Source organism: Meles meles, chromosome X (genome assembly GCF_922984935.1).
Source record: "Meles meles chromosome X, mMelMel3.1 paternal haplotype, whole genome shotgun sequence".
Lineage (NCBI taxonomy): Eukaryota > Metazoa > Chordata > Mammalia > Carnivora > Mustelidae > Meles > Meles meles.
Genome location: NC_060087.1, coordinates 65,669,689 through 65,695,161, shown reverse-complemented (window position 1 = coordinate 65,695,161; position 25,473 = coordinate 65,669,689). Strand labels below are relative to the sequence as shown.

The window sequence follows — 25,473 nt, the reverse complement described above, 5'->3', positions numbered from 1 at the left end:
GAATATATTACTCAGCCATAAAAAAGAATAAAATTTTGCTATTTAAACATCATGGGGGCTGCCTGGGTGGCTCAGTGAGTTAAGCCTCTGCCTTCAGCTCAGGTCATGATCTCAGGGTCCTGGGATCGAGCCCCGCATCAGGCTCTCTGCTCAGCAAGGAGCCTGCTTCCCCCTCTCTGCCTGCCTCTCTGCCTACTTGTGATCTCTCTCTCTCTCTCTCTGCCAAATATATAAATAAAATCTTTTTTAAAAAAAGAAAGAAACATCATGGATGGAGCTAGAGAGTGTATTATGCTAAGTGAAACATGTATAAGCTAAATGAAATATGCTAAGCAAAATAAGACAAACGCCATATGATTTCACTCATATGTGGAATTTAAGAAATGAAACAGATGAACATAGAAAAAAATAAGAGAGAGACAAACCATAAAACAGACTCTTAACTATAGAGAACGAATTGAGGGTTGCTGGAGGGGAGGTGGGCATGGTGATATGGGTTAAATGGGTGGTGGGTATTAAGGAGGATACTTGTGATGAGAACTGGATGTTATATGTAAGTGATGAATCACTAAATTCTACTTTACTTCTGAAATTAATATTACACTATATGTTAACTAACCTGATTTTTTTTAAACTTGAAAGGAAGGAAGGAAGAAAAAGAAAGAAAGAGAGAAGGAGAGAGAGAGAGAAGGAATGAAGGAAGGAAGGAAAGAAGGAGGAAGAAAGGAAGGGAAAGAAAGAAAGGAAGGAAGGAAGGGAAAGAAAAAGAAAGAAAGAAAGAAAGAAAGAAAGAGAAAAAGGGAGGGAGGGAAGGAGTGGGGGAGGGAGGGAGGAAGGAAGGAAGGAACTACAGAGGCTTATTAGGCATTCACCTTAGTTACATCTTCTAACACATTTAATTTTTCAAAGTAATTTAGAATTCTAACCCCTACCTGTACATTGGTAACAGCTGCATAAAATAATAATTCTGTTTGCTGGCCTATTATTGAGGATATCAGTAACAGTGGTAGGCCAAGGCCAAATCTGTAAAATATGGCTTCTATTAGTCTCAGGCCAACACAGATCAATTATCATTCTCAAACATATCCCTGCCAATTCAATACTAATCATTAACACCTCTGAGGGTTTACCATGTCCAAATTCTGAACTAAGCTTGTTGAGAAAACAAAGATGAGAAATTCATGGTACCTGCCCTAAAACCTTCGGGTGAGAAGAGCTGAGCCAAGTACATAAACAGAAATAATAGAGGTTTAGAATATATTCTTAATAAATTGAATATAATATTAGGCATAAAGTAGTAAGTTGTAGAGTTATATCACATTTTTCTGCTTTATTATTGAGCATTACAAAGGATAGAATTTAAGTTTTAAATCAGCCTTTCTCTTTACAAAATCAGCTTAATTTCCTCTTAATACTTCTAGTACTTAATATTTTTTCTTATTTAATTTTTTACGTTTTTATTTAAATTCCAGTCACCTAACATACAGTGTAACATTAGTTTCAAGTGTACAATACAGTGATTCAACACCTCCACACATCTCCTGGTGACATCACAAGTGCATTTTTTAATCTCTCCCACATATTTAGCCCATCCCCCCACCCAACTCCCCTCTGGTAACCATTAGTTTGTTCTCTATAGTTAAGAGTCTGTTTCTTGGTTTGCCTCTCACTTTTTTCCTTTTGTTCATTTGTTTTGTTTCTTAAATTCCACATATGAGTGAAATAATATGGTATTTGTTTTTCTCTGACTGGCTTATTTCACTTAGCATAATACTCTCCTCTCTAGCTCCATCATGTACTTGCAAATGGCAAGATTTCATTTTTTTATGACTGAATAATATTTCATTGAATATATATATCCATTCATCAATCATGAATTTTGGGGCTGTTTCCATAAATTTTTTGTTTAAATAATTTAGCTACTGTAGATAATGCTGCTATAAACATCAAGGTGCATGTTTCCCTTTGAATTAGTGTTTTTGCATCCTTTAGGCAAATACCTTTTAGTGAGATTACGGGATCATAGAGTATTTCTATGTTTCACTTCTTGAGGGACCTCCTCACTGTTTTCCACAGTGGCTGAAACAGTTTGCATTCCCAGTGACAGGGCAAGAGGGTTCCCCATTCTCTACATCTTCACCAACATCTGTTGTTTCTTGAGTTCTTAATTTTAGCCATTCTGATAGGTGTGAAGTGATATCTCATTGTAACGTAATTTTGATTTGCATTTCCCTGTTGATAAGTGACGCTGAGCATCTTTTCATGTACCTGTTCACCATGTGTATGACTTCTTTGGAAAAATGTCTATTCATATCTTCTGCCCACTTGTTAATTGGATTATTCATTTTGGAGGTACTGAGTTTTATTATCAGATACATCATTTGCAAGTATCTTCTCCCACACACTGCCTTTTAATTTTGTTGATTATTTCCTTTGCTATATAGAAGATTTTTATTTTGATGTAGTCCCAATAATTTATTTGTGACTTTGTTTTCCTTGTCTGAGAAGACATATATAGAAAGAAGGTACTATGGCAAATGTGAAAGAAGTTACTGCTCTGCTATCTTCTAAGATTTTTATGGATTGAGGTCTCACAGGTCTTTCATCCATTTTGAACTTATTTGTGTGTATGGTGTAATAAAGAGGTTCAGTTGCATTCTTTTGCATGTTCCTGTCCATTTTTCTCAACAACATTTGTTGAAGAGACTGTCTTTTCTCCATTGGAAATTCTTTGCTACTTTAATTGACCATATAATTGTGGGTCTACTTTTGGGTTTTCCATTCTATTCTATTGACCTATTTATTTTTGTGTCAGTACCACACTATTTTGATCACTATAGCTTTGTAATATAACTTTAAGTCTGGAATTGTCATGCCTCTGGCTTTGCTTTTCTTTTTCAAGGTTGCTCTAGATATTTGGGGTTTCCACTCAAATTGTGGGTTTGTTCTAATTTTGTAAAAAAAAATGCTACTGGTATTTTTTTAAGATTTATTTATTTATTTTGGAAAGAGAGAGCATGAGCAGTGGTGAGGGGTAGGTAGAAGGAGAGAGAGTGAATCTCAAGCAGACTCCCCACTGAGTGTGGAGCCTAATGCCAGGCTCAATCCCACAACCCTGAAATCATGACCAGAACCTAAATCAGGAGTCACTTAACCAACTGAGCCTCCTAAGCACCCTAGAAATGCTGTTGGTATTCTGATAGGGATTACATTAAATATGTAGATTGCTTTGAGTAATATGGACATTTTAACAGTATTTTTTTTCCAATCCATGAGCATGAAATGTCTTCCATTTCTTTGTGTCATCTTCAATTTCTTTCATCAGTGTTTTGCAGTTTTCCGAGTACAGATTTTTTACTCCTTTGGTTAGGCTTATTCTTAGGTGTCATAGTTTTGCTGCAATCCTAAATGAAATTGATTCCTTAATTTCTCTTTTAGCTGCTTCGTTATTGCTGTATAGAAATGAAACAGACTTCCGTATGTTGATTTTGTATCCTGTGATTTTACTGAACCCATTTATGAGATCTAGCAGTTATTTGTTGAGTCAAGTTTTCCACGTGGAATATCATGTCTTCTGCAAATAGTGAAAGTTTTACTTCTTCCTTGCCAATTACAATATCTTTTTGCTTTGTTTTGTTTTCTTATTGTTATAGCTAGGACTTCCATCACAATGTTGAATTAAAATAGTAAGAAGGGACATATCTTTCTTGTTCCTGACCTTAGCAGAAAAACTCTCAGTTGTTCCCCCATTGAGGATGATATTAGGTGAAGAGTTTTCATACATGGCCTTTATTATGCTGAGATATGTTCTTAATGTGATGTATCATGTTGATTGATACACAAATATTAAACCATCCTTACAGCATAGGAATAAATCCCACTTGATCATGGTGAACGATTTTTTTAATATGTTGTTGGATTTAGTTTGCTAGTATTTTATTGAGGATTTTTGTGTCTGTGTTCATTTTAGTTTGCTTCATTTAGTTCATTTAGTTCTCATCATTTAGTTCTCTTTATAGTGGCATCTTTATCTGGTTTTGGTATCAGGGTAATATTGGCCTCATAGAGTGAATTTGGAAGTTTTCCTTTATTCCCCATTTTTTAGAATATTTTGAGAAGAATAGATATTCACTCTTCTTTATATATTTGGTAGAATTCACATGTGAAGCCATCTGCTCCTGGAGTTTTGTTTCTTGGGAGTTCTATTTCTGTGCTGATTTTCTGTATCTAAGTTTTTCCATTTTTCCTTTTTCAGTTTTGGTGGTTTTTATGTTTCTAGGAATTTATTCACTTCTTCCAGTTTATGCCATTTGTTGGCATATAGTTTTCATAATGTTCTGATTGTATTTCTTTGGTGTTGGTTGTTACTTATCCTCCCATTCTGATTTTATTTGAACCCTTTCTCTTTTTTTCTTGATAAGTCTGGGTAAAATTTTATCAATTTTATAAATTGTTTCAAAGAACAAGCTCCTAGTTTCATTGATCTCTTCTACTGTTCCTTTAGTTTCCATATCATGTATTTCCACTCTAGTCTTTATTATTTCCTTCCTTCTTCTGGTTTTAGGCTTTGTGTGTTTTTCTTTTTCTAGCTCCTTTAGGTGTAAGGTTGGGTTATTTATTTGAGATTTTTCTTGTTTCTGTAGGTAGGTCTGTATTTGCTACAAGCTTCCCGCTTGCTGCATCCAAAAAGCTTTGGATCATTGTGCTTTCATTTTCATTTGTTTCTGTGTACTTTTAATTTCTTCTTTGATTTCCTGGTTGATCCATTCTTTGTTTATAGCATGTTGTTCAACCTACATGTATTTGTGGTCTTTCCAAACTTTTCCTTGTGGTTGACTTCTAGTTTCATAGCATTCTTGTCAGAAGAAATGTATGATATACGCTTGATATTTTTGAATTTGTTTAGACTTGTGTTTTGGGCTAATACATGATGTATTATGGGGAATGTTCTGTGTGTACTTGAAAAGAATGTGTATTCTGCACTTTTAGGATGGGATGTTCTGAATATAGCTATTAAGTCCATCAGGTCCAATGTGTCATTTAAAACCATTGTTTTCTTGTTGATTTTATGCTTAGATGACCTGCCCATTGATGTAAATAGGATGTTAGAGTCTACACTATTATTAGGTTATTACCAATGAGTTCCTTTATGTTTGTTATCAATTATTTTGTATGTTCCAGTGTTCCCATACTGGGTGCATAATTATTTACAAATGTTTTATCTTCTGGTTGGAGTGTCCCCTTGATTATTACATAGTTCCCGTCATTTTTTTGTCTTGTTAAAGTCTTTGTTTTGAAGTCTATTTTGTTCGATATAAGCATTGCTATTCTGCTTTCTTTTCACATCCATTTGCATGATAATTTCTCCATTCCCTCACTTCTAATCTGAAAGTGTCTTTAGGTCTAAAATGAGTCTTTTGTAAGACACATCTCTAAAGGCAAGGGAAACAAAAGCAAAAATGAACTTTTGGGACTTCATCAAGATAAAAAGCTTCTGCATAGCAAAGGAAACAGTCAACAAAACAAAAAGGTGACCTACAGAATGGGATAAGATATTTGCAAATGACACTATAGACAAAGGGTTGATGTCCAAGATCTACAAAGAACTTCTCAAACTCAACACCCAAAAACCAAATAATCAAGTCAAAAAAATGGGCAGAAGACATGACTAGACACTTCTCCAAAGAAAACATACAAATGGCTAACAAACACATGAAAAAAATGTTCATCATTATTAGTCATCAAGGAAATTCAAATCAAAACCACATTGAGATTACAACTTTACACCAGTTAGAGTGGCAAAAATCAACAAGGCAAGAAACAACTGTTGGAGAGATTGTGGAGAAAGGGGAACCCTCTTACACTGTTGGTGGAAATGCAAATTGGTACAGACACTTTGGAAAATAGTGTGGAGTTTCCTCAGAAAATTAAAAATAGAGCTACCCTGTATCCCAACAACTGCAGGACTGGGTATTTACCCCCAAAGATACAGATGTAGTGGAAAGAAGGGCCATATGCACCCCAGTGTTCATAGCAGCAATGTCCACAATAGCCAAACTGTGGAAAGAGTCAAGATGCCCTTCAACAGATGAATCCATAGAGAAGATGTGGTCCATATACACAATGGAATATTACTCAGCCATCAGAAAGGATGAATACCAAACTTTTGCAGCAACATGGATGGGACTGGAGGAGATTATGTTGAGTGAAATAAGTCAAACTGGGAATGTCAATTATATGGTTTCACTTATTTGTGGAACATAAGAAATAGCGGAGAGGACATTAGGAGAAGGAAGGGGGAAATGAAGGGGGGTAAATCAGAGGGGGAGACAAATCATGAGAGACTATGGACTCTGAGAAACTAACTGAGGGTTTTAGAGGGGAGGAGGGTGGGAGAATGGGTGAGCCTGGTGATTGGTATTAAGGAGGGCACATATTGCAAGGAGCACTGGGTGTTTTATGCAAACAATGAATCATGGAACAAAACATCAAAAACTAATGATGTACTGTATGGTGACTAACATAACATACTTAATTAATTAATTAATTATTTCAAATGAGTCTTTTGTTGGCAGCATATACTTGGGTCTTGTTTTTTGTTGTTGTTTGTTTTTTTTTTTTTTTGTCTGTTCTGACACCCTATGTCTTTTGACTGGCATTTTAATCCATTACATCAAAGTAATTGTTGATAGATAGATATTTGTTGCCATTTTATTACTTTTTTGTTTTTTTTCCTAGAGATTTTCCCTGTTCATTTCTTGTCTTTGTCTCATATTTCCAGGTTTTATTTAGTGATCTATTTGGATTTCTTTCTCTTTATTCTTTGCATATCTATTAGTAGTTTTTTATATATGGTTACCATTATACATGTATATAACCTCTTCTGTACATAGCAGTCCATATTAAGTTGATGATCATTCACATTTGAACCCATTCCTTTTTCCTTTACTTGTCACATTTTTGGTGTATGTTATTATATTCTATATCCTTTTTTTGTGTGAGTCCCATGACTAATTTTTACAGAAACACTTATTTTTACTGCTCTTGTGTTTCCTGCCTTTATGTTGTCACTTTTGGTCTCTCCTTTCCACTAAAGAGCCCCCTTTAATATTTCTTGCTGAGCTGGTTTAGTGGTCACAAACTTCTTTAGGTTTTGTTTGTCTGGGAAACTCTATCTCTCCTTCGATTCTGAATGATAGTCTTGCTGGGTAGAAGATGGTTGGCTTCAGATTTTTCCCATTCAGCACTTTGAATATATCATGCCACTGCCTTCTGACTTGCCAAGTTTCTGTTAATAGATCACCAGCTAGCTTTATGGGTCTTTCCTTATAAGTTAGTTCTGTCCTGCTACTTTTAAGATTTTTTCCTTATCACTTTTCAAATTAATTTCAATATGTCTTGATGTTACCTTTGTTGATTCTGATGGGAGTTCTCTGTGTCTCTTGATCTGGATGTCTCTTTCCTTCCCCAGATTAGAAAAGTTTTTCAATTGTTATTTCTTCAAGTAAATGTTCTGCCCCCTTTTCTCTTTCTCTTTTCTTCTTATGGGACTCCTATAATACAAATGTTATTACATTTGATGGAGTAATTGAGTTCCCTAAGCTTATTTTCATTTTGCATAATTCTTTCTCCTTTTTGTTCAGTTCCATTGCTTTCCATTACTTTGTCTGGGTCATTAATTTGTTTCTCTGCCTATTCTAGCCTGCTGTTCATTCCATGAATCTTGTTTTTAATCTCATTTGTTACATTCTTCATCTCTTTGATTCTTTTTGGACTCTTTTATCTCTATGGTAAAGGTCTCCCTTATGTCTTCTTTTCTCAAGCCCAGTGAGTAACCTTATGATCATTGTTAAGTTCTCCATCAGACATTTTACTTATATTCGTTTCACTTAGGTCTCTGGCAGTGGCCTTATCTTGTTCTGTCTTTTGAGATAAATTCTTCTGTCTTCACATTTTGTCTCAGCCTCTGCTTTCTTCTCTATGTTAGAAAAAAATGGTTATATCTCCTGCTCCTGAAAGTAATGGCCTTATGAAGAAAAGATCATGTAGTGCCCTGGGCCTGGTGCTTCAGGAAGTACCTCCAGTGTGTGTTGTGTGTTCTCTGCTGTTCTGTTCTGGCTTCTCTATCCTCCAAGCCATCTGCAAAGGTTTTCCTTGACTGCTGTGGGCAGTGTTTGGTCCCTGGCCTTTGTGGAAAATTTTAGCTAAGTGTGCTCTTGTCTGCTTATGAAATGAGACTTGTCACCACCTCTACTGGAACTGAAGCCTTGCAAAATTCTCTGGTCTAGAAAATGGTGTGGGGAGGGATTTGTGCTAGTCTTCTGGTGGAGGTACCTGCAACACTGGGACTGAGGAAGGTGTGACCAAGAAGGGCAGTTCCATGAGAGCACAGGGGAGTGGGGCTTAGTGTAAGCAATTTAGGCAGCCAGTGTCAGTGCTGTGCTATTTCCTGTAGGTGGCTCTGTTTATGCTGAGGGGTGGAGGAGGGAAATGTTGCCAGCCAGCAACTTTTTCCCTGAGAGGTGTCTCCATGAATGCTGTATCTCAATGAGGTGCTCTGAGAAGAAAAAATAATCTCTTCACTGTGTGCTCCAAGTGCTCTTTGTGCTCTTTAGATTGTTGTTTCCACCCTGTCTGCCGTTCTTTGCCTGTCTTCTCTGCAGGAGCAGTGCAGTGCTTTCAGGGCTCTATCCCAGCCAAGCATGCTGACCATTTAAATTTTAGGCTTTAAGCCCGACTGGTCGTAAGAACTCATGAAATTCAGCACCTCTTGTTTTCCACACCAATGACTTTGGGGAAATTTTTTCCTTGCACATTTCCTTGTGTGTTCATCTCTTTCTTGCCCTTCTCCAAGGACCATGGCTCCCTCTCCTCCACAACACCCACAGTCCATTTCTTCTTTAAACCACTTCTCAGAACTTCCTGCCTTCTTCAATATGATGTTTCCTCTCCCCCTTTCTGTTTTTTTTTCTGTCTATTTTCAAGTCACTTTCTGGAGTAGTTAGGATGATTTGAGAACTATCCAGTTGTGTTTGTGGGACGAGGTAAACCTAGGGCCCTCCTACTCAGCTGCTACCTTTTTGCTCCTCATTTAGTATTTACTACAAATTGATCTTGTATTTTTACCAGTCTTTATAGATATAGAAATACAGAGGTTAAACTTAGAGATTCAGTTTCCAACCTTATCTTTAAAAAATTTCTGTTCAACTTTGGTAAGTTTAGCTGAATATGTAATAGTTTGAGGTAATTTAGTCAGGACTCAGCAGACATTTCATTTTATTCTATTCATGACAAACAATAAGCCATTGATCAAATAATTAAAACAGAAAAGTTTTGCTCAATTAAATTAAATTTAGTTAAGTTTTCATCTGCCATTGCATAGTCATAGACCATTTCCATTTCACTTTAATCACTAAGAGTATATACCTAGGGATATATTAGCCAAAGTCTCAAAAATGTATACATTCCTGAGAAAAATGTAACTGCATTACTGTTCTGTAACATTTATGGAAGTAAGGCATAGTCTGTTCCTCCACACAAAAGGCTACCCAATATTGAGCAACTGGATGATCTATTTCCCCCTTGAGTTTCTTTAATGGCATTTTGTGCCTTTTTAAAAGAGCTGCTTTCCATACTGAAAAATCTTGCCTTTATCTGGAAGCTTTCAGTTTCATTCCTAGCTTTTCCTCTAAGTTAACCAGGAGACTTCACCTGGACTCTAGGCAAAGACTTCTGATCATCTTTTTCTGTTAGAACATTTATATGCAGACTACAACTGTTTCACTCCCACCTTACCAGGAAAAAAAGTGTCTGAGAAGAAATGAACACCCACTTGAAGAACTTTAACCAATTATCCTTGCATTTCTATGTATAAACCCACACTTCTATTGCTGCTACTCTTTTGCAGATTTTTCTAGCTTGCCTTTGGACAACACTTTCCTCCCTAGAAAATCCCTCCTAGATATTTCTTCTTTGGAAGGTGAAATTTAAAGATAGTTCCAGGACTCCTTCTCCCTCGTTAACAAGCCCTATAAAATCAACCCCCCTTGAGTGTGGATGGGACTACGAATATGAGGGAATTTCATTCATATGTTAGAGTACCAATCAGTTGGCTTTCAGTTAACCAAACAAGAAGTTATCCTGGGTGGCACTATTTAATCAGGTGAGCCCTTTAAAAGAAGACCAGCCCCCACCTCCCACAAAAGACCTGAAGTTAATAGAAAGAATTCAGAAAGAATTGAACAGAGAGATCACTCTCTTGATATCCTGAAATAAGGCAAATCAAATAACCATGTTCTGAGAGAAGGAGGTCATGTGTCATGGGCCTGAGGGTGACCTCTAGGAGCTGAGAGTGGTTCCTGGCCAATAGTCAGCAAGAAAACAGGGCTTAATCATACAAAGACAAGGAATGAATTCTGCCAACAACCAGTGATCTTGGAAAAGGATCCTTAGCCTCCAGTGAGGTCAGAGTTCTGGCTGACAACTTGATTGCTGCTGTGTAATACCCTAAGCAGAAGACCCAGATAACTCATACCTGAATTCCTAAACCATGGTAACTAAGAGAAAATAAGTTGATGTTGTTTTAAGTTTATGATAATTTGTTATACAACAATAGAAAACTAATATATCTTTGTTCATCCTTTTTCTCTTTTTATTGATAATGGTTATCTAAATGGAGACCAAAAAATCCGATTAAAAGTTTTAACTCAATATTCTATTGTAAATGTATTCTCTAAGGTAACCACTGGTCTCCTAATTACCAAATCCAATCACCATTTTATGAATTTCATTCTCTTTCATCTTTTGGAAACATTTAAAATCAATGATCACATTCTTCCTAAGATTGTTTTTAAACTTAAATATTTTCTATTTGGACATTTCTTCAAATTCTAAACTTTATTTTTTTTTAGATTTTATTTATTTATTTGACAGAGACAGAAGGAGCACAAGCAGGGGGAGTAGCAGGCAGGGGGATAGAAAAGCAGGCTCCCCACTGAGCAAGGAGCCCAATCTGGGGGCTCAATTCCAGGACCCTGGGATCATGACTTGAGCTGAAGCTAAATGCTTAACCAACTAAGCCACCCAGGGACCCTCAAATTCTAAACTTTAAAATAAAGTGAGTTAATAACCTCCTTGTGGAGTTTGGAGTATTTTAAACAACTGTAGTCCTCTTGCTTATCCATGATATAAACTGAAGGAATTTTCTGCTACCCCTCAACACCATAACCTACATCTACCTTTCTCAAAAACATACATTTTTTAAAACCAACTTATCTTAAAATCAATCATGTTCCTTTTCCTCTAATTTTGAATTATTTCACTGTCTTCCTATATTTTGGAAAACATAGTAGACTCAGTGTAAATTTCCACATTATCTTCCTGTTCCTTATAGAATGTATAGCTCTCTCCTAATGCAGATTATTTTGGTTTTTTAGGCACTTAATAACCTAAATTAGTGAGTCCTTTTCCCAAGTAAGAAGATTTGTAATTTGCCTTAGTTCAACAAAATACAATCATAGTGTAAAGTCCCCAAATTTAGATTAATACAGCTATTAAAAATTTTCTCACAGTCTCTTGGGAACCAAATTTCAGAAGTAAGGTCATCTCATAAGACCATTTTAGAGTCCAAAAGCCAGAACACAAACAAACTCCTACCTGTCATTCTGTTGGTCAAAGTTGGCCCTGGCATCTCCCCTGATTAGGATTATTAGAGATATCAAGTATACTTGATTATCTCCAAAGATATTACTTAAAAGCAAAAAAAAAGTTTATGATTGGGGCACCTGGGTGGCTCCATGGGTTAAGCCGCTGCCTTCGGCTCAGGTCATGATCTCGGGGTCCTGGGATCGAGTCCCGCATCGGGCTCTCTGCTCAGCAGGGAGCCTGCTTCCCTCTCTCTCTCTCTCTCTCTGCCTGCCTCTCTATCTACTTGTGATCTCTCTCTGTCAAATAAATAAATAAAATCTTTTAAAAAAAGTTTATGATTTGTTTAGATTGGATCAATAACAAGGTCAAAATAGATGTTTCATTGCTCAAAATATGTTTCAAGTAGGGCAGGGCTGGAGGTGGGCCTGGGGGGAAGGAGTTGGGTAAAAACCATGGATACGTGGAAATGATGACAGGATAACATTAAAAACAACTTAAACCTTGGTACTATAAGGCATAATCTCAGGGAGAAAAAAATCACGGATCCGAAGAGCAGGGATATTGGCTTAATTTGGTGGCTCCCTATACTACACTCAAGGAACATGCCTGTCAAAACAATCAGAATTTTAAACTTGCATGTCAGGATAACCTTGTCCCTGACCCAAGTCTGGCCAAGAGTCACTATTTCAATAACTAGGCTGTCACTTTCATTCTGCATCACATCTTAGTTTGAAAAAACTATACATCCAAAAAGACCCCACAAATTATTTCAGGGCTCTCCTTCTGACAGCCCTAGGCTCTCCTCCGTACTTACTAGTGGATTTTTTCTTTTACCAACTACTAATACTTCCTTGGCTTCTGTCATTGTTATCTTTCTCTGTAAGACAGAAGGTTGTATAGGAGACTAAGGTTAGATTGTGGAAGCGGTTGCCTGAAATATAAGGTTGGGATTTTATTATAGTCATTGTAGGCTCTTGAGCAGCCAAAAAACAATTGTAACTGAAAGTTAAAGAATGACTGATGTGAAAATAATTTTAATTTTTTTAAAAGGAATGGCCAATGTGGCAGTAATGTGTAAGATGATTTTGAGGCAAAAAGGCCTGAAATTAATAGGGTATGAGAAAACTCTCCAGGAATTACAAACAGTTCAGCATGGCTAAAATACAAGGTTCATGTAGAAAGTAGGTAATTATGTCATCTATGTATGAGGTAAGGAGAGCCAGAAGTGAAGAAATAATACCAGTAATGAAAGAGAATGAAGGAAAAAAAAGAGTAAAATGTAGTATCAGATAGTCATTTAAAAGAAATTAGGACTTGTTAGATACTTTGCAGGATAGATGTCACGTATTAGCCAAGATATGAATGGATGTATTGTTGGTCCTGCAACCCTAACACCATATGATCAAGCATGAGGGGCATCTCATAGAAAAGATGACAAAAAGGAAACACCAAAGATGACTTTAGAAGTTTCTCTGTTAGAAGATCTGAAGAATGGTGATAATACTGCCAGAACAAGCGAGGTTGTAACTTGTTATTATATAATAAAAGGGGTAAGGCCAGTGAGAAAAATGTCCTAGGAAGTAGGACGACTTTACATCATAAGAGTAGCACTTAGTTTAGAAACCACTGTCAACCCCTTCCTCTTCCTGTGCTGGTTAGCGATGGCGGCCGTGAAGACCCTGAACCCCAAGGCCGAGGTGGCTGGAGCCCAGGCGGTGCTGGTGGTGAACATCAGCCCAGCCCGGGGCCTACAGGACGTGCTGAGGACCAACTTGGGGCCTAAAGGCACCATGACGATGCTCGTTTCGGGAGCTGGAGACATCAAGCTCACTAAAGACGGCAATGTGCTGCTTCATGAAATGCAAATTCAGCACCCAACAGCCTCCTTAATAGCCAAAGTAGCAACAGCCCAAGATGACATAACTGGTGATGGTACCACTTCCAATGTCCTAATCATTGGCGAGCTACTGAAGCAGGCGGACCTCTACATTTCTGAAGGTCTTCATCCCAGAATAATAACAGAAGGATTTGAAGCTGCAAAGGAAAAGGCACTTCAGTTTTTGGAACAAGTCAAAGTAAGCAAAGAAATGGACAGGGAAATGCTTATAGATGTGGCCAAAACATCTCTGCATACTAAAGTGCATGCTGAACTTGCTGATGTCTTAACAGAGGCTGTAGTGGACTCCATTTTGGCCATTAAAAAACAAGATGAACCTATCGACCTCTTCACGGTTGAGATCATGGAGATGAAACATAAATCTGAAACTGATACAAGCTTAATCAGAGGTCTTGTTTTGGACCATGGGGCACGGCATCCTGATATGAAAAAAAGAGTGGAAGATGCATACATCCTCACATGCAATGTGTCATTAGAATATGAAAAAACAGAAGTGAATTCTGGCTTTTTTTTTAATTTTATTTATTTTTTCAGTGTAACAGTATTCATTCTTTTTGCACAACACCCAGTGCTCCATGCAAAACGTGCCCTCCCCATTACCCACCACCTGTTCCCCCAACCTCCCACCCCTGACCCTTCAAAACCCTCAGGTTGCCCCAACCTCCCACCCCTGACCCTTCAAAACCCTCAGGTTGTTTTTCAGAGTCCATAGCGGGCTATGGACATTGGGGAGGGGAGGCGAACCATAAGAATTCTGGCTTTTTTTACAAGAGTGCGGAAGAGAGAGAGAAGCTTGTAAAGGCTGAAAGAAAATTCATTGAAGATAGAGTTAAAAAAATAATAGAATTGAAAAAGAAAGTTTGTGGTGATTCAGATAAAGGTTTCGTTGTTATTAATCAAAAGGGAATTGACCCCTTTTCCTTAGATGCTCTTGCAAAAGAAGGTATAATAGCTCTGCGTAGAGCTAAAAGGAGAAATATGGAAAGGCTGACTCTTGCTTGTGGTGGAGTGGCTCTAAATTCCTCCGATGAGTCCTGATTGTTTGGGACATGCAGGACTTGTCTATGAATATACATTTGGGAGAAGAGAAGTTCACTTTTATTGAGAAATGTAACAATCCTCGCTCTGTCACATTATTGATCAAAGGACCAAATAAGGACACACTCACGCAAATCAAAGATGCAATAAGAGATGGCTTGAGGGCTGTTAAAAATGCTCTTGATGATGGCTGTGTAGTTCCAGGAGCAGGTGCAGTGGAAGTGGCAATGGCAGAAGCCTTGATTAAGTACAAGCCCAGTGTAAAGGGCAGGGCCCAACTGGGAGTTCAAGCATTTGCTGATGCATTGCTCATTATTCCCAAGGTACTTGCTCAGAATTCTGGTTTTGACCTTCAGGAAACACTAGTTAAAGTTCAAGCAGAACATTCGGAATCAGGTCAACTTGTCGGTGTGGACCTGAACACAGGTGAGCCAATGGTAGCAGCCAAAGTAGACATATGGGATAACTATTGTGTAAAGAAACAGCTGCTTCTCTCCTGCACTGTGATTGCCACCAGCATTCTCCTGGTTGATGAGATCATGCGAGCTGGAATGTCTTCTCTAAAATGTTGAATTTGAAGCTTCCTTCATGTCATCTGAATCATGAAGACTATAGAGTAATCCTAAGAATATAGCAATGGAATTTTTGTCCAAGCTTCAAGTAATTTTCAAAAGAATTTTCTTTTCCCATATGAAAAAAAGAACACTGACACTTAACTTCTGAAGTTCTGAATTTTATTTTTTAAATTGCACTGCAGTGTACACCCATCAAGCAGGCCATTTTTACCCAATGAGAAGGATGTTTGCTTTAGCTTCAGTGATACAAAAGTCCCATATTAGTTAAGTATATGTTACCTACCTTGTTATTAAATGTAACTTGAAAAACAAACAAAAAAAAAGAAACCACTGTCAAAGCTAGAACTTCTGTGTTGCCTTTAGAGGGCCTGGCCAAATTTGTATCCTGAGAACAGCAAATATAATCAAAGAGGAATGGGGTATTTCTCTCAGATGTTCACCTAAAACTCAGGGAACACCTACTAGTCTTAAATCAAGCTTGCAAACATTATTTGCATTATTAAAAATACTATTTAAAAACCAGGCTTTTGTCCATGTTCCTCTTCACTAAAACCATAGGTCTCTCATCTTACTTGCTCCTTTTGTTCCTAAGATTAAACAAGGAAAAAAAATTCCTCTAAACCAAGGAAAATGATACCCTACCCTTCATAGATTTGTAGAATGACAAACTGAAAGGAAATTCAGAGATATATAATATAAACCTATTGAAATACAGATAAGTGAAGAGATCATAGGGAGGAAGTAATTTACTCAAGATTGCACAATTAATCATCCACGATAGCCTGAGGTATGATCCAGGTCTTGGGCCTATCAGTCTTACAAAGTTTCCACCATGTTCATTGTCTTTCTCCATACAAGGATTCCCTCTGATTTTGGTAAAACATCACAAAAAGTTTATAGAAAACTGATTAATTCAAACCAACTGATATTTAAAACACACTGAACTGTGCACAGCATGAAATAAAGAAAGAATAAGACTTGGTTATGCTCTTTAAGTCTAGTGGAATTAGGGTGGGAATTATGACAATGACACAAAACAATAAATGAAAATTATCAAGAAAAGTACAAAAAAACACTGCAGGACATCAATGGAGAAACATACTAAATTGGATTGAGAAGAAGAGGAATGGCTTTTTGTTTGACCAGAAATAAAAGAAGAAGCACTATTACCACCTTCATTTAATAGAAGACACCAGCCTAGGTAGGTAGATCCCCAGCTCTACCCAGACCACACTTAGTACAAAATGTATAAGTCATTCTTTTTTATAGGTAGTTCCAGTGCAGCAACAATAAAGAGTATGGTATGTGAATTGGGACCTTGCATTGTCAGACTATTTCTGAATCTCTTACTTCCCTCATTCACTGGAGCTTGCTTGACCAGGTTATAGTTTCATTGGAGGCTAAAGCCTGAAGGAAAGAATACACACACACACACACACACACACACACACACACACGTGCGCGCGCACGTGCATTCATGGATTTAAGGTGACCCAAACAAAATATCTAAATAAAAAATCAAAAATTGTATATCCACACTTTCACTTATTGGCCTGATGTCTACCCACCCTATGACCCAGATAAGAATGGTAGAATCCAATTTTATCAGAAGCTACTGTCAGAGACAAAAGTCCTCGAGGAAACTAGAAAAAAAAAGGCAAAGAGTGAAAATATTGAGTGCCTGCTATATGCAAAGCTCAGAATTTCTAAAAAAAAAAATAATAATAATAATAGAAGATATGTCAGAATCCCAAATTTGAGGAAACACTGTGCCCAGACAATGTGACATGTAATCTCTTGTGCATATACCATGAACTAAACTATAATTGTACAACTACCATGGATATGGATAACTAGTACATTAGCCTGGTAAAACTACACCTCTCAAAGATGGGTCTTAGAAGCTCACAAACTTTCTCTTTCCACACTAGGAAAAAATATAAGCTTTGACTAAAAACAAAATTGTGACAGAGTAAAGTTAATTTTCTCCATAGATGAATGAAATCGTATAATTTTAGGCTCAGATTTTTTTCATTCAATATTCAGTCATTATACCTTTATTGATTACAGATATCTAGGGCAAGCTAAACAAAAAAAGAAAATTTATTGACTGAGTAAAAAAATAAAAATCCAACTCAGTTTGACTAGTTCCTCACCTGCAGCCCATACTTCACCCAGACTGCTAGTAGTTAGTTACCTATAACAATTCCTTTTTGGGAGAAGAAGGGAAATTCAGAAAGGGAAAATAAATTGGAGAGGATCTAAAAAATGGTTATTTGAAGACAGAGTGGATTCAAACAGCAATATTAGAGCTGCAGGTTCATATTCCTACTTTTAAAACTTGTCTCCATTTTATATTTTTAATTTCCTTTCTTTTCCATTTGATTTTTTTCTTCATCAGAGTTCCTTTAGAAAATTCTGGTGTGTTGATACTTGCTAAGGATAAACTGAAAGGTATTTATTTTTTGGTACTTGGGCCACAGATAAATGAAAAGTGGCCAGTCTATGTGGTGCCCGCATTCAGGGATGAAAATTGCCATCGGGAAATATAAACTGGGGGGTGGGGGGTGCTCAGGTTGCTACCATTTCACAAAAGCCCTTATTTGTTTATTTCTTGGAGATTTGTTACACTTTGTTAGATTTTCTGATATAGTTTAATTGAAGAGAAGAAGCATATACTCATGAAAATTTAACAATACAAACTACAAAACAATTGATTTCTGAAGGCATATAAATATGCCAAATTAATGATATAAACAATAACTGATACTGTGAGATTTTAGGGAGAAGGGCCCAAGGTCTTCTAATCCATAATTCCTTCAAGAAAAACTGTCCATAAGCCATTCCAGACTGATATATTTGATATTTTTAATGTTCTAATGTTTTTTCCTAAAAAACTAGATCCTTGTATATGAACTTCCAAATTATTTCCCCTTTGAACTTAATAACAAATATTTTAGAAGAGAAAATAGGGGAAATATCATGGTTTCATAGAGAGGAGAGTATTTTTATAATCCTGAGTTCATCTTTATATATAGAAGCTTCCTGCACACAGCAACAAAAATTTGTGATCAGCCCTGGTCCATACTGAAAGTTCCACCCCCATCCCCTGGGGATGTAAAAATAGAAGAAAGAAAGAGGCATGGAAGGAATCAAATAACTACGCCTAAATCTGTTAGTAAAGCTGTGATGTCCCATAACACACCCTGGATCTGTACTTAAGGCCACTAAGTTCCCATGACCCTTCTGGACTCTTTCTAAGGTCACTGACTTTCTTTTCAATCTTGTGATTTCATTTTAGGCTTCATCTGAAATTACATCACAAGAAGCGCTGAGCACTAACTAGGAACATTCGTGAAAGGCACTGCAGTGTCAGAAAGAGGTATGGTTCCACTTTCTAAATCAATCCTGTTTCTTCAACTTGCAAATTATCTTAACAAAGTAACTTCCTTTATCATCTGCACAAAAAATTAATTTATTGTGTTTATTGCTTGTTTATATTGACCAATTAATAACCCATTTTCTTTGTTCTAAGATAGTTCTTACCATACTGTATTATAAATTATTCCATACTTCTGAGTTATCACTGCCCCTGCCCCTACTTTGAGCAGCTTGAAAGCAGGGATAGGATCTTAGGTATCTCTGAATTCATATAGTGTGGGTCTCATTATTTGGGGATCATAGCAAATTCTATAAAAATAAATTAAATGCTGTTCAAGACAATCAAAGCCATAATTTGTGAAATGAGTGGCTTAGACTAAATGATCTCTATCCTTCTATGAGTCATTACTTGTTTGAAAGTTTTGCAATTTTCTTTTTATGACCTAATACAAGTCATTGATTTGACTTAGTTATAAATAAACAATTGAACCTAAGATACCAACTTTACTAGGAAAGTTTATTTTGGTCTGTAAGGACTGGAAAATTTATTAATGGGACTAATGACCATCTGCTGTCCATTAATTTATCAGTTTTATTTGGCACCTTTCATTCAAAGATCTGGAATGTCAAATTTATAATATTTAACACAAAAACAAATAAATGATTATTCTGTGTCAAGATATGAATGTTTTTCAATCTTACAGTTAGCATTACGATTTAGTTCCTTCCTTAATACCTTAAGAAGCAACTTTAGGCTCTGAGGCTGGAAAGATTTTAAATGATACTGGAATGCAAAGATAACTCTAAGTGGTTTTGAATGATAAATAATAATTTAAAATGACAAACTTGTTCATCATTCATTTATTCATTAACTCAATTTATTGAATACTTATATAAGGTCAAAGTACATATGTCTTAGCCTTGCATGACATGCTTTCTTATATATCAACCAGAGAGCCTATAAGGGAAGATAACATATATATACAAATCATTGATCTGAAAGAGAAATTTAGAGTTCTCTAGAAGGGAAAATGATGGAAATTACTTTGGAAGGAGAATAAGAAAATCTTAAAGTCTTTACACCCAAAAAGGGTGTATTTCGAGTTTGTGCATATACCTAGATGGTGGAAAGAGTATTTTAGGGAAAAGAAATGCCATAAAAATAAGACAGTCAGGTGAGAAAACATGTAGCATATGTCCCTAGCGTAGTAAAATAGTTGTTTCATTGAATTATAGGGTGTGCAAAGAAGAAAAGTGAGAGAGAAGCTAGGAAAATTTAGTTGAAATTAGACTATAGAGAGCCTTAAATACCATGCCAAGAAGTTTGGATTTTATTCTGAAAGCCTTCAGGGACCATTGAAGTTTTTAGAACAGAATATTATATAGTTGGAAGAAGCCCCAATATATGGACAATTTATCTAGAGCTTTTAGAAAGATGTAGTGGGGATTGATAGTGGTAGGAAAGACAGAGGTAATTAATCTAACACCTTTCAAGTGTAGTTCTCGAAGGGTATAGCAAAAAATCTCAGCAGCGCCATCTAGTGCCTAATCATAACTGCACAATTTCTGGAAAACCTAGCAACAGAGCTAACAGAGAAAGACTTAAGTTGGCAGTTTCCCTCTTTTCACAATTGCACCTGAGTTCAGGGAACCAGTGGTGACAGAGGCAGGTAACTGGAAAGCAAACTGAGAAATAATGCAGAAGTTTGGAATAGTCAACTCATTTATCTCTTTGACCTTAGATATCCACCCTCAGAATGATTCATCCTCAATTTTTTGTCATATACCAACAGTTCTTGGTGAAAAATTATGACATTTTTCAATTAAAGGAAAAAATGAAACAACTAGATAAGTTGTTAGCAGTAGTAAACCTGGAAGTTATATCCCACTTACAACCACTCCCATAGCTGTTCGTTTCATTATCTCTAATTCAGAGACAAGATCAATCCCCTCCATTGTTGGGAGTTCTTGCATGTTCAAGCAGTCTTTCCACCTTACAAACCCCAACTTTCTTTTCCTAGGGAGAAAGAACTGTGTAAAGGGCCAAAAAATCAGATTTTAACCAAATATTATCCACAAAAAAAGATTATCTACCATATTCTATATTGATGAGTTGCTCCCACTTTCTTAAAGAATAAAAGAATCTGGAGGAACACTAGAAATCATTATTTTCACATTGCCTCATCCCTAGATCTATCTGATCAGAGCTTGTTTACTGCCTTAATTGACTGTCTTGATATAGCTTAACTAACCTAGACCAAGTAACAACCTCTTGGTATGAAAGAAATGACCATACATCATTGAATAGTATGGCTTTGAGAGTGAGTCTAGGAAGAGAGCAAGAATAAACAGCTTCAACAATATCCTTACCCAGAAAGTATATTTTAACTAGTTATGTTACATCTTTCCTCAGGGCCTTAACCTATGGTGCAGATTTTTTTAAAAAATTTTTTACCTCTTTGGAACTTTTTTCGCTCATTAAAACAATTAAATGATGGGGCACCTGGGTGGCTCAGTGGGTTAAAGCCTCTGCCTTCAGCTCGGGTCATGATCCCAGGATCCTGGGATCGAGCCCCACATCAGGCTCTCTGCTCAGCAGGGAGCCTGCTTCCTCCTCTCTCTCTGCTTACTTCTCTGCCTACCTGTGATCTCTGTCAAATAAATAAATAAAATCTTTAAAAAAATAAAATAAAACAATTAAATGAGCTTCAACCAGCAGATGTTACCTAGGAAGCCCTTTTCTTGAAGAAACCAAGTATTTTCTTTTTTTTCTTTAAGATTTTATTTATTTATTTGACAGACAGAGATCACAAGTAGGTAGACAGGCAGGCAGAGAGGGAGAGGAGGAAGCAGGCTCCCTGCTGAGCAGAGAGCCCAATGCGGGGTTCAATCCCAGGACCCTGGGATCATAAACTGAGCTGAAGGCAGAGGCTTTAACCCAGTGAGCCACCCAGGCTCCTCTGGGAACCAAGTATTTTCATATAGATTTTATTCTCCAAGAAAATTCAATGCTCTTCCAATAGATAGATGATAGATAGATAGCTGTAGATAGATAAAGGATGGATATATGGATATTTATATTTATGAAAAATGACTATCATTAAATATTTTATCTAATAGAAAAACTCAATTAAAAAGGAAGATTTACAGAATAGCACTAAAGTAATATGACTTAAAAGAAAAGCAGAGCTATCCTGGCTAGGTTTTGAAGATTAGAAGGAAGTCCATTAAACAAACTTGGTTGGAAAAGGAGGAAAAAAGAGTTTTCTTGATGCCTATAGGACCCAAACCCTTCTCCAGGAAGCAAGGTGCTGCTGAATCCCTCCTTATTGCCCCACGACCTCTGCTTCCTGCCGTGGTCAAAAAGTATATATAATGACAATATAAAATGAAATCTTAATAAGCCCTGTAATTTATTGTCTAATAAAAATTGACAAGGATATATGTGTGTGTGTGTGTGTGTGTGTGTGTATTTGTATATATATATATTTTTTTAGGCACCAAGGAGACAGTCCTAGAGAAACATGGATGGAGTCGGGAATCTGACATTATCTTCTGCCAATAACAACACATGCAATGACACTATTGATGACTTCCGCAATCAAGTGTATTCCACCGTGTACTCTATGATCTCTGTTGTGGGCTTCTTTGGAAATAGCTTTGTGCTCTATGTCCTCATAAAAACATATCACAAGAAGTCAGCTTTCCAAGTATACATGATTAATTTAGCAGTAGCAGATCTACTGTGTGTGTGTACACTACCTCTCCGTGTAGTCTATTATGTTCACAAAGGCATTTGGCTTTTTGGTGACTTTTTGTGCCGTCTCAGCACCTATGCCTTGTATGTCAACCTCTATTGTAGTATCTTCTTTATGACAGCCATGAGCTTTTTCCGGTGTATTGCAATTGTTTTTCCAGTCCAGAACATTAATTTGATTACACAGAAGAAAGCCAGGTTTGTATGTGTTGGCATTTGGATTTTTGTGATTTTGACCAGTTCTCCATTTCTTATGTCCAAAACTTACAAAGATGAGAAAAACAATACCAAGTGCTTTGAGCCTCCACAGGACAATCAAGCTAAAAATTATGTTTTGGTCTTGCATTATGTGTCATTGTTTGTTGGATTTATTATTCCTTTTGTTATTATAATTGTCTGTTACACAATGATCATTTTAACCTTACTTAAAAATTCATTGAAGAAAAATCTATCAAGCCGCAAAAAAGCTGTAGGAATGATCACAGTTGTGACAGCTGCCTTTTTGATTAGCTTCATGCCATATCATATTCAACGCACCATCCACCTTCATTTTTTACACAATGAAACTAAACCTTGTGATTCTGTTCTTAGAATGCAAAAGTCAGTGGTCATAACCTTGTCTCTGGCTGCATCAAATTGTTGCTTTGACCCTCTCTTATATTTCTTTTCAGGGGGGAGCTTTAGGAGAAGACTGTCTACATTTAGAAAGCATTCCTTGTCCAGTGTGACTTATGTCACCAAGAAAAAGAGCTCTTTGCCAGAAAAAGGAGAAGAAACATGTAGAGAATAATTTAAACCCATTTCCAATGAAAATCATTGAAAAAATTTTCCCAAACAAATATTACCTCAAATTATCTACAAAAAAATGAGTATTTCCATTAATAATTTACAAGTACTTAACTGCATATATGCCTATAAATATATCTCATTTATGAATCCACACTGTTAGAGGTCCTAAGGATATTTTAAGTTTTAAAAATTCAGTCCACAACTATTAACTAAATTATAAGTAGTTTTTTGATCATTCACTGAAAAGTGAAGAATATTTTTGTCTTCGCATTGCAAAAAATGGATCTGAGACCAAAGTTTCTTCCCTCAAATAAAAGCTTCACAAAGGATAAGAACTAGTCCTTTAAGATACAAAATTAGCAATTAGTCCCCAATCACTCTAACATATTCCTTTGCATGCGTGCCGTTAGATGAGAACTGGAATGATCCAGGAGTTACATAAAATGTCCTGTCACCCTCTTCCTTTGTAGTATTGAATGACGAGGCAAAGTAAGGCCATTTCCTCCAAAACAGAATATTCAAGTGCTAGAACACCCTAGTATGCAGCCAAATGGCCCTAAGGACTCCATGCAATGTGCAACCTGGAAATTGAGGAATATGAACTTGGTCAAAAGCTAGTTTGTGTCCAGTTTCCTTCTGCTCCTGACCCAGGCCCTCAAAAGAGAATGATGGAGTTTTTGTTGCTTATTGAAGTTCTTACAGGGAATTCTCTCCCTACAATTCTTCCTTAAGAACCAAACAACTGACAGTCCCATATACGAACAGAAGTAATTTAAAATTTATCTAAAGAAGAGGGAAAGGGTTTTACTTTTTTACAGGCTTATTGGGATCAAAACTACCTACAGTGGGTTTTGAATAAAATTTGAATGTTGATACTATAAGTTGTTTTGGAAGTACTTATATTTATGTAACTATATCAGAGATTTTGCTCTATGACACACACTTACGCATGGAAGTTAATTACAAGTATTTTATTATTATTTTGTACTTTTTCTTCTCTATTGGCAAGTAGATAGAAATATCAAGGAGATGTTTACATCGGGTTTTATATTACAGTGGAAGCATTGTTCTTTAAACACACCAACTTGATTAAGGCTGAAATATAATATTCATGGGCAAGCTTTTGCCGAAGTGTGGTCTGTTCCTTCATTCTGTGTTTCAAAAGGCACATTACCTCAGAGAAAATAAATGATAATGGTGAAAAAAAAAAGCTATGAAAGGATTCTATCTGAATCTTCCATGTGTATGTTATTTCTATTTCCCTTCTAATGCTGCAACCCCTTAGGAAAACACTCAAAACAAAAAGAAAGAGGACCTCTAAGGCATAATATATCTAACTAGTATCCATTTATTTTTAACATACCTGAGATTTGGCAGTATCTACACTTTTATCCTATACCATTTTTTCCCTGTTTGAGGTGAAGATCAAACATAATATCTATCAAAACATTCAGTCCTCATTTCTTGTGTTCTTAGCTTTCTGCTATTCAGTAAGTATAGTGTGATGGAAGAGCACTAAATTGGAAGCAGAAGACCTGGTTGCTAATCTGGTCTCTAGTACTTACTAGTGGTGTAACTTTAAACAAGTGACATAAATTCTGATTTTCAACTTCCTCATTTGTAAAATGGTAATAAAAACACTTGTCTTGGGGCGCCTGGATGGTTCAGTGGGTTAAAGCCTCTGCCTTCGGCTCAGGTCATGATCTGAGGGTCCTGGGATCAAGCCCTGCATCGGGTTCTCTGCTCAGCAGGGAGCCTGCTTCCCTCTCTCTCTGCCTGCCTCTCTCCCTGCTTGTGATCTCTGTCTGTCAAATTAAAAAAAAATTGTCTTGCCTTTTTTTACAGGGCATTTTTGAAACTCAAATGTGATCATAGCATACATATGTATATTAACATTCATATGTTAAAGTTTTACCTTTAATTCTAAAGTACTTATAAATGGTTTTGTTACTTAAATATACTGATTCATATTTATAACATCGATTCTAAATTTTGAAAGATTTAGAACAAAATATGGGCATAATTAAATTCTAATGCAAATTAAAAAACCTTTGTCTTACTTTTTCCTACTTCTCGGTGTTTTCTTATGTTCTCACTTTTGCTAGCAGTTCCACTTTCTCCCACAGAGAAGCATACCTACAAGCTAACCACAAATTTGTTGTTATTTTTTACATCATTTATGTTTATATCTTGTATGAAACTGTTTAATAATTATTTTCTAGTTTTTTCTTATGTGTAAGTATTTTCTCCCAAAGTGGACTTATCACTTTATGGAATTATCAATTCCTTGAGGTTGAAACTATGCCTTTAAATCATGGTACTTAATTAATGACCTTTTATTCTGTTTTAAGTGCTTTATCTATATCATCTCATTTAATGTTTATAATTGC

General features: G+C 36.4%; 1 protein-coding gene and 1 pseudogene across 1 annotated transcript in view; both read left to right on the top strand.

Moving 5' to 3' along the window:
• The window catches only part of CYSLTR1 (cysteinyl leukotriene receptor 1), a 41,170-nt gene extending 16,442 nt beyond the window's left edge, over window positions 1-24,728 (top strand). The window contains exons 2-3 of the mRNA XM_045994445.1: window positions 18,458-18,538; window positions 22,035-24,728. Of these exons, the coding sequence (XP_045850401.1) occupies window positions 22,062-23,084 (1,023 nt within the window). The 5' untranslated portion in view covers window positions 18,458-18,538; window positions 22,035-22,061 and the 3' untranslated portion in view covers window positions 23,085-24,728. The remainder of the gene's footprint in view (window positions 1-18,457; window positions 18,539-22,034) is intronic.
• Window positions 13,308-15,276, top strand: LOC123934385 (annotated as a pseudogene).
• Window positions 24,729-25,473: the final 745 nt, after the last annotated feature.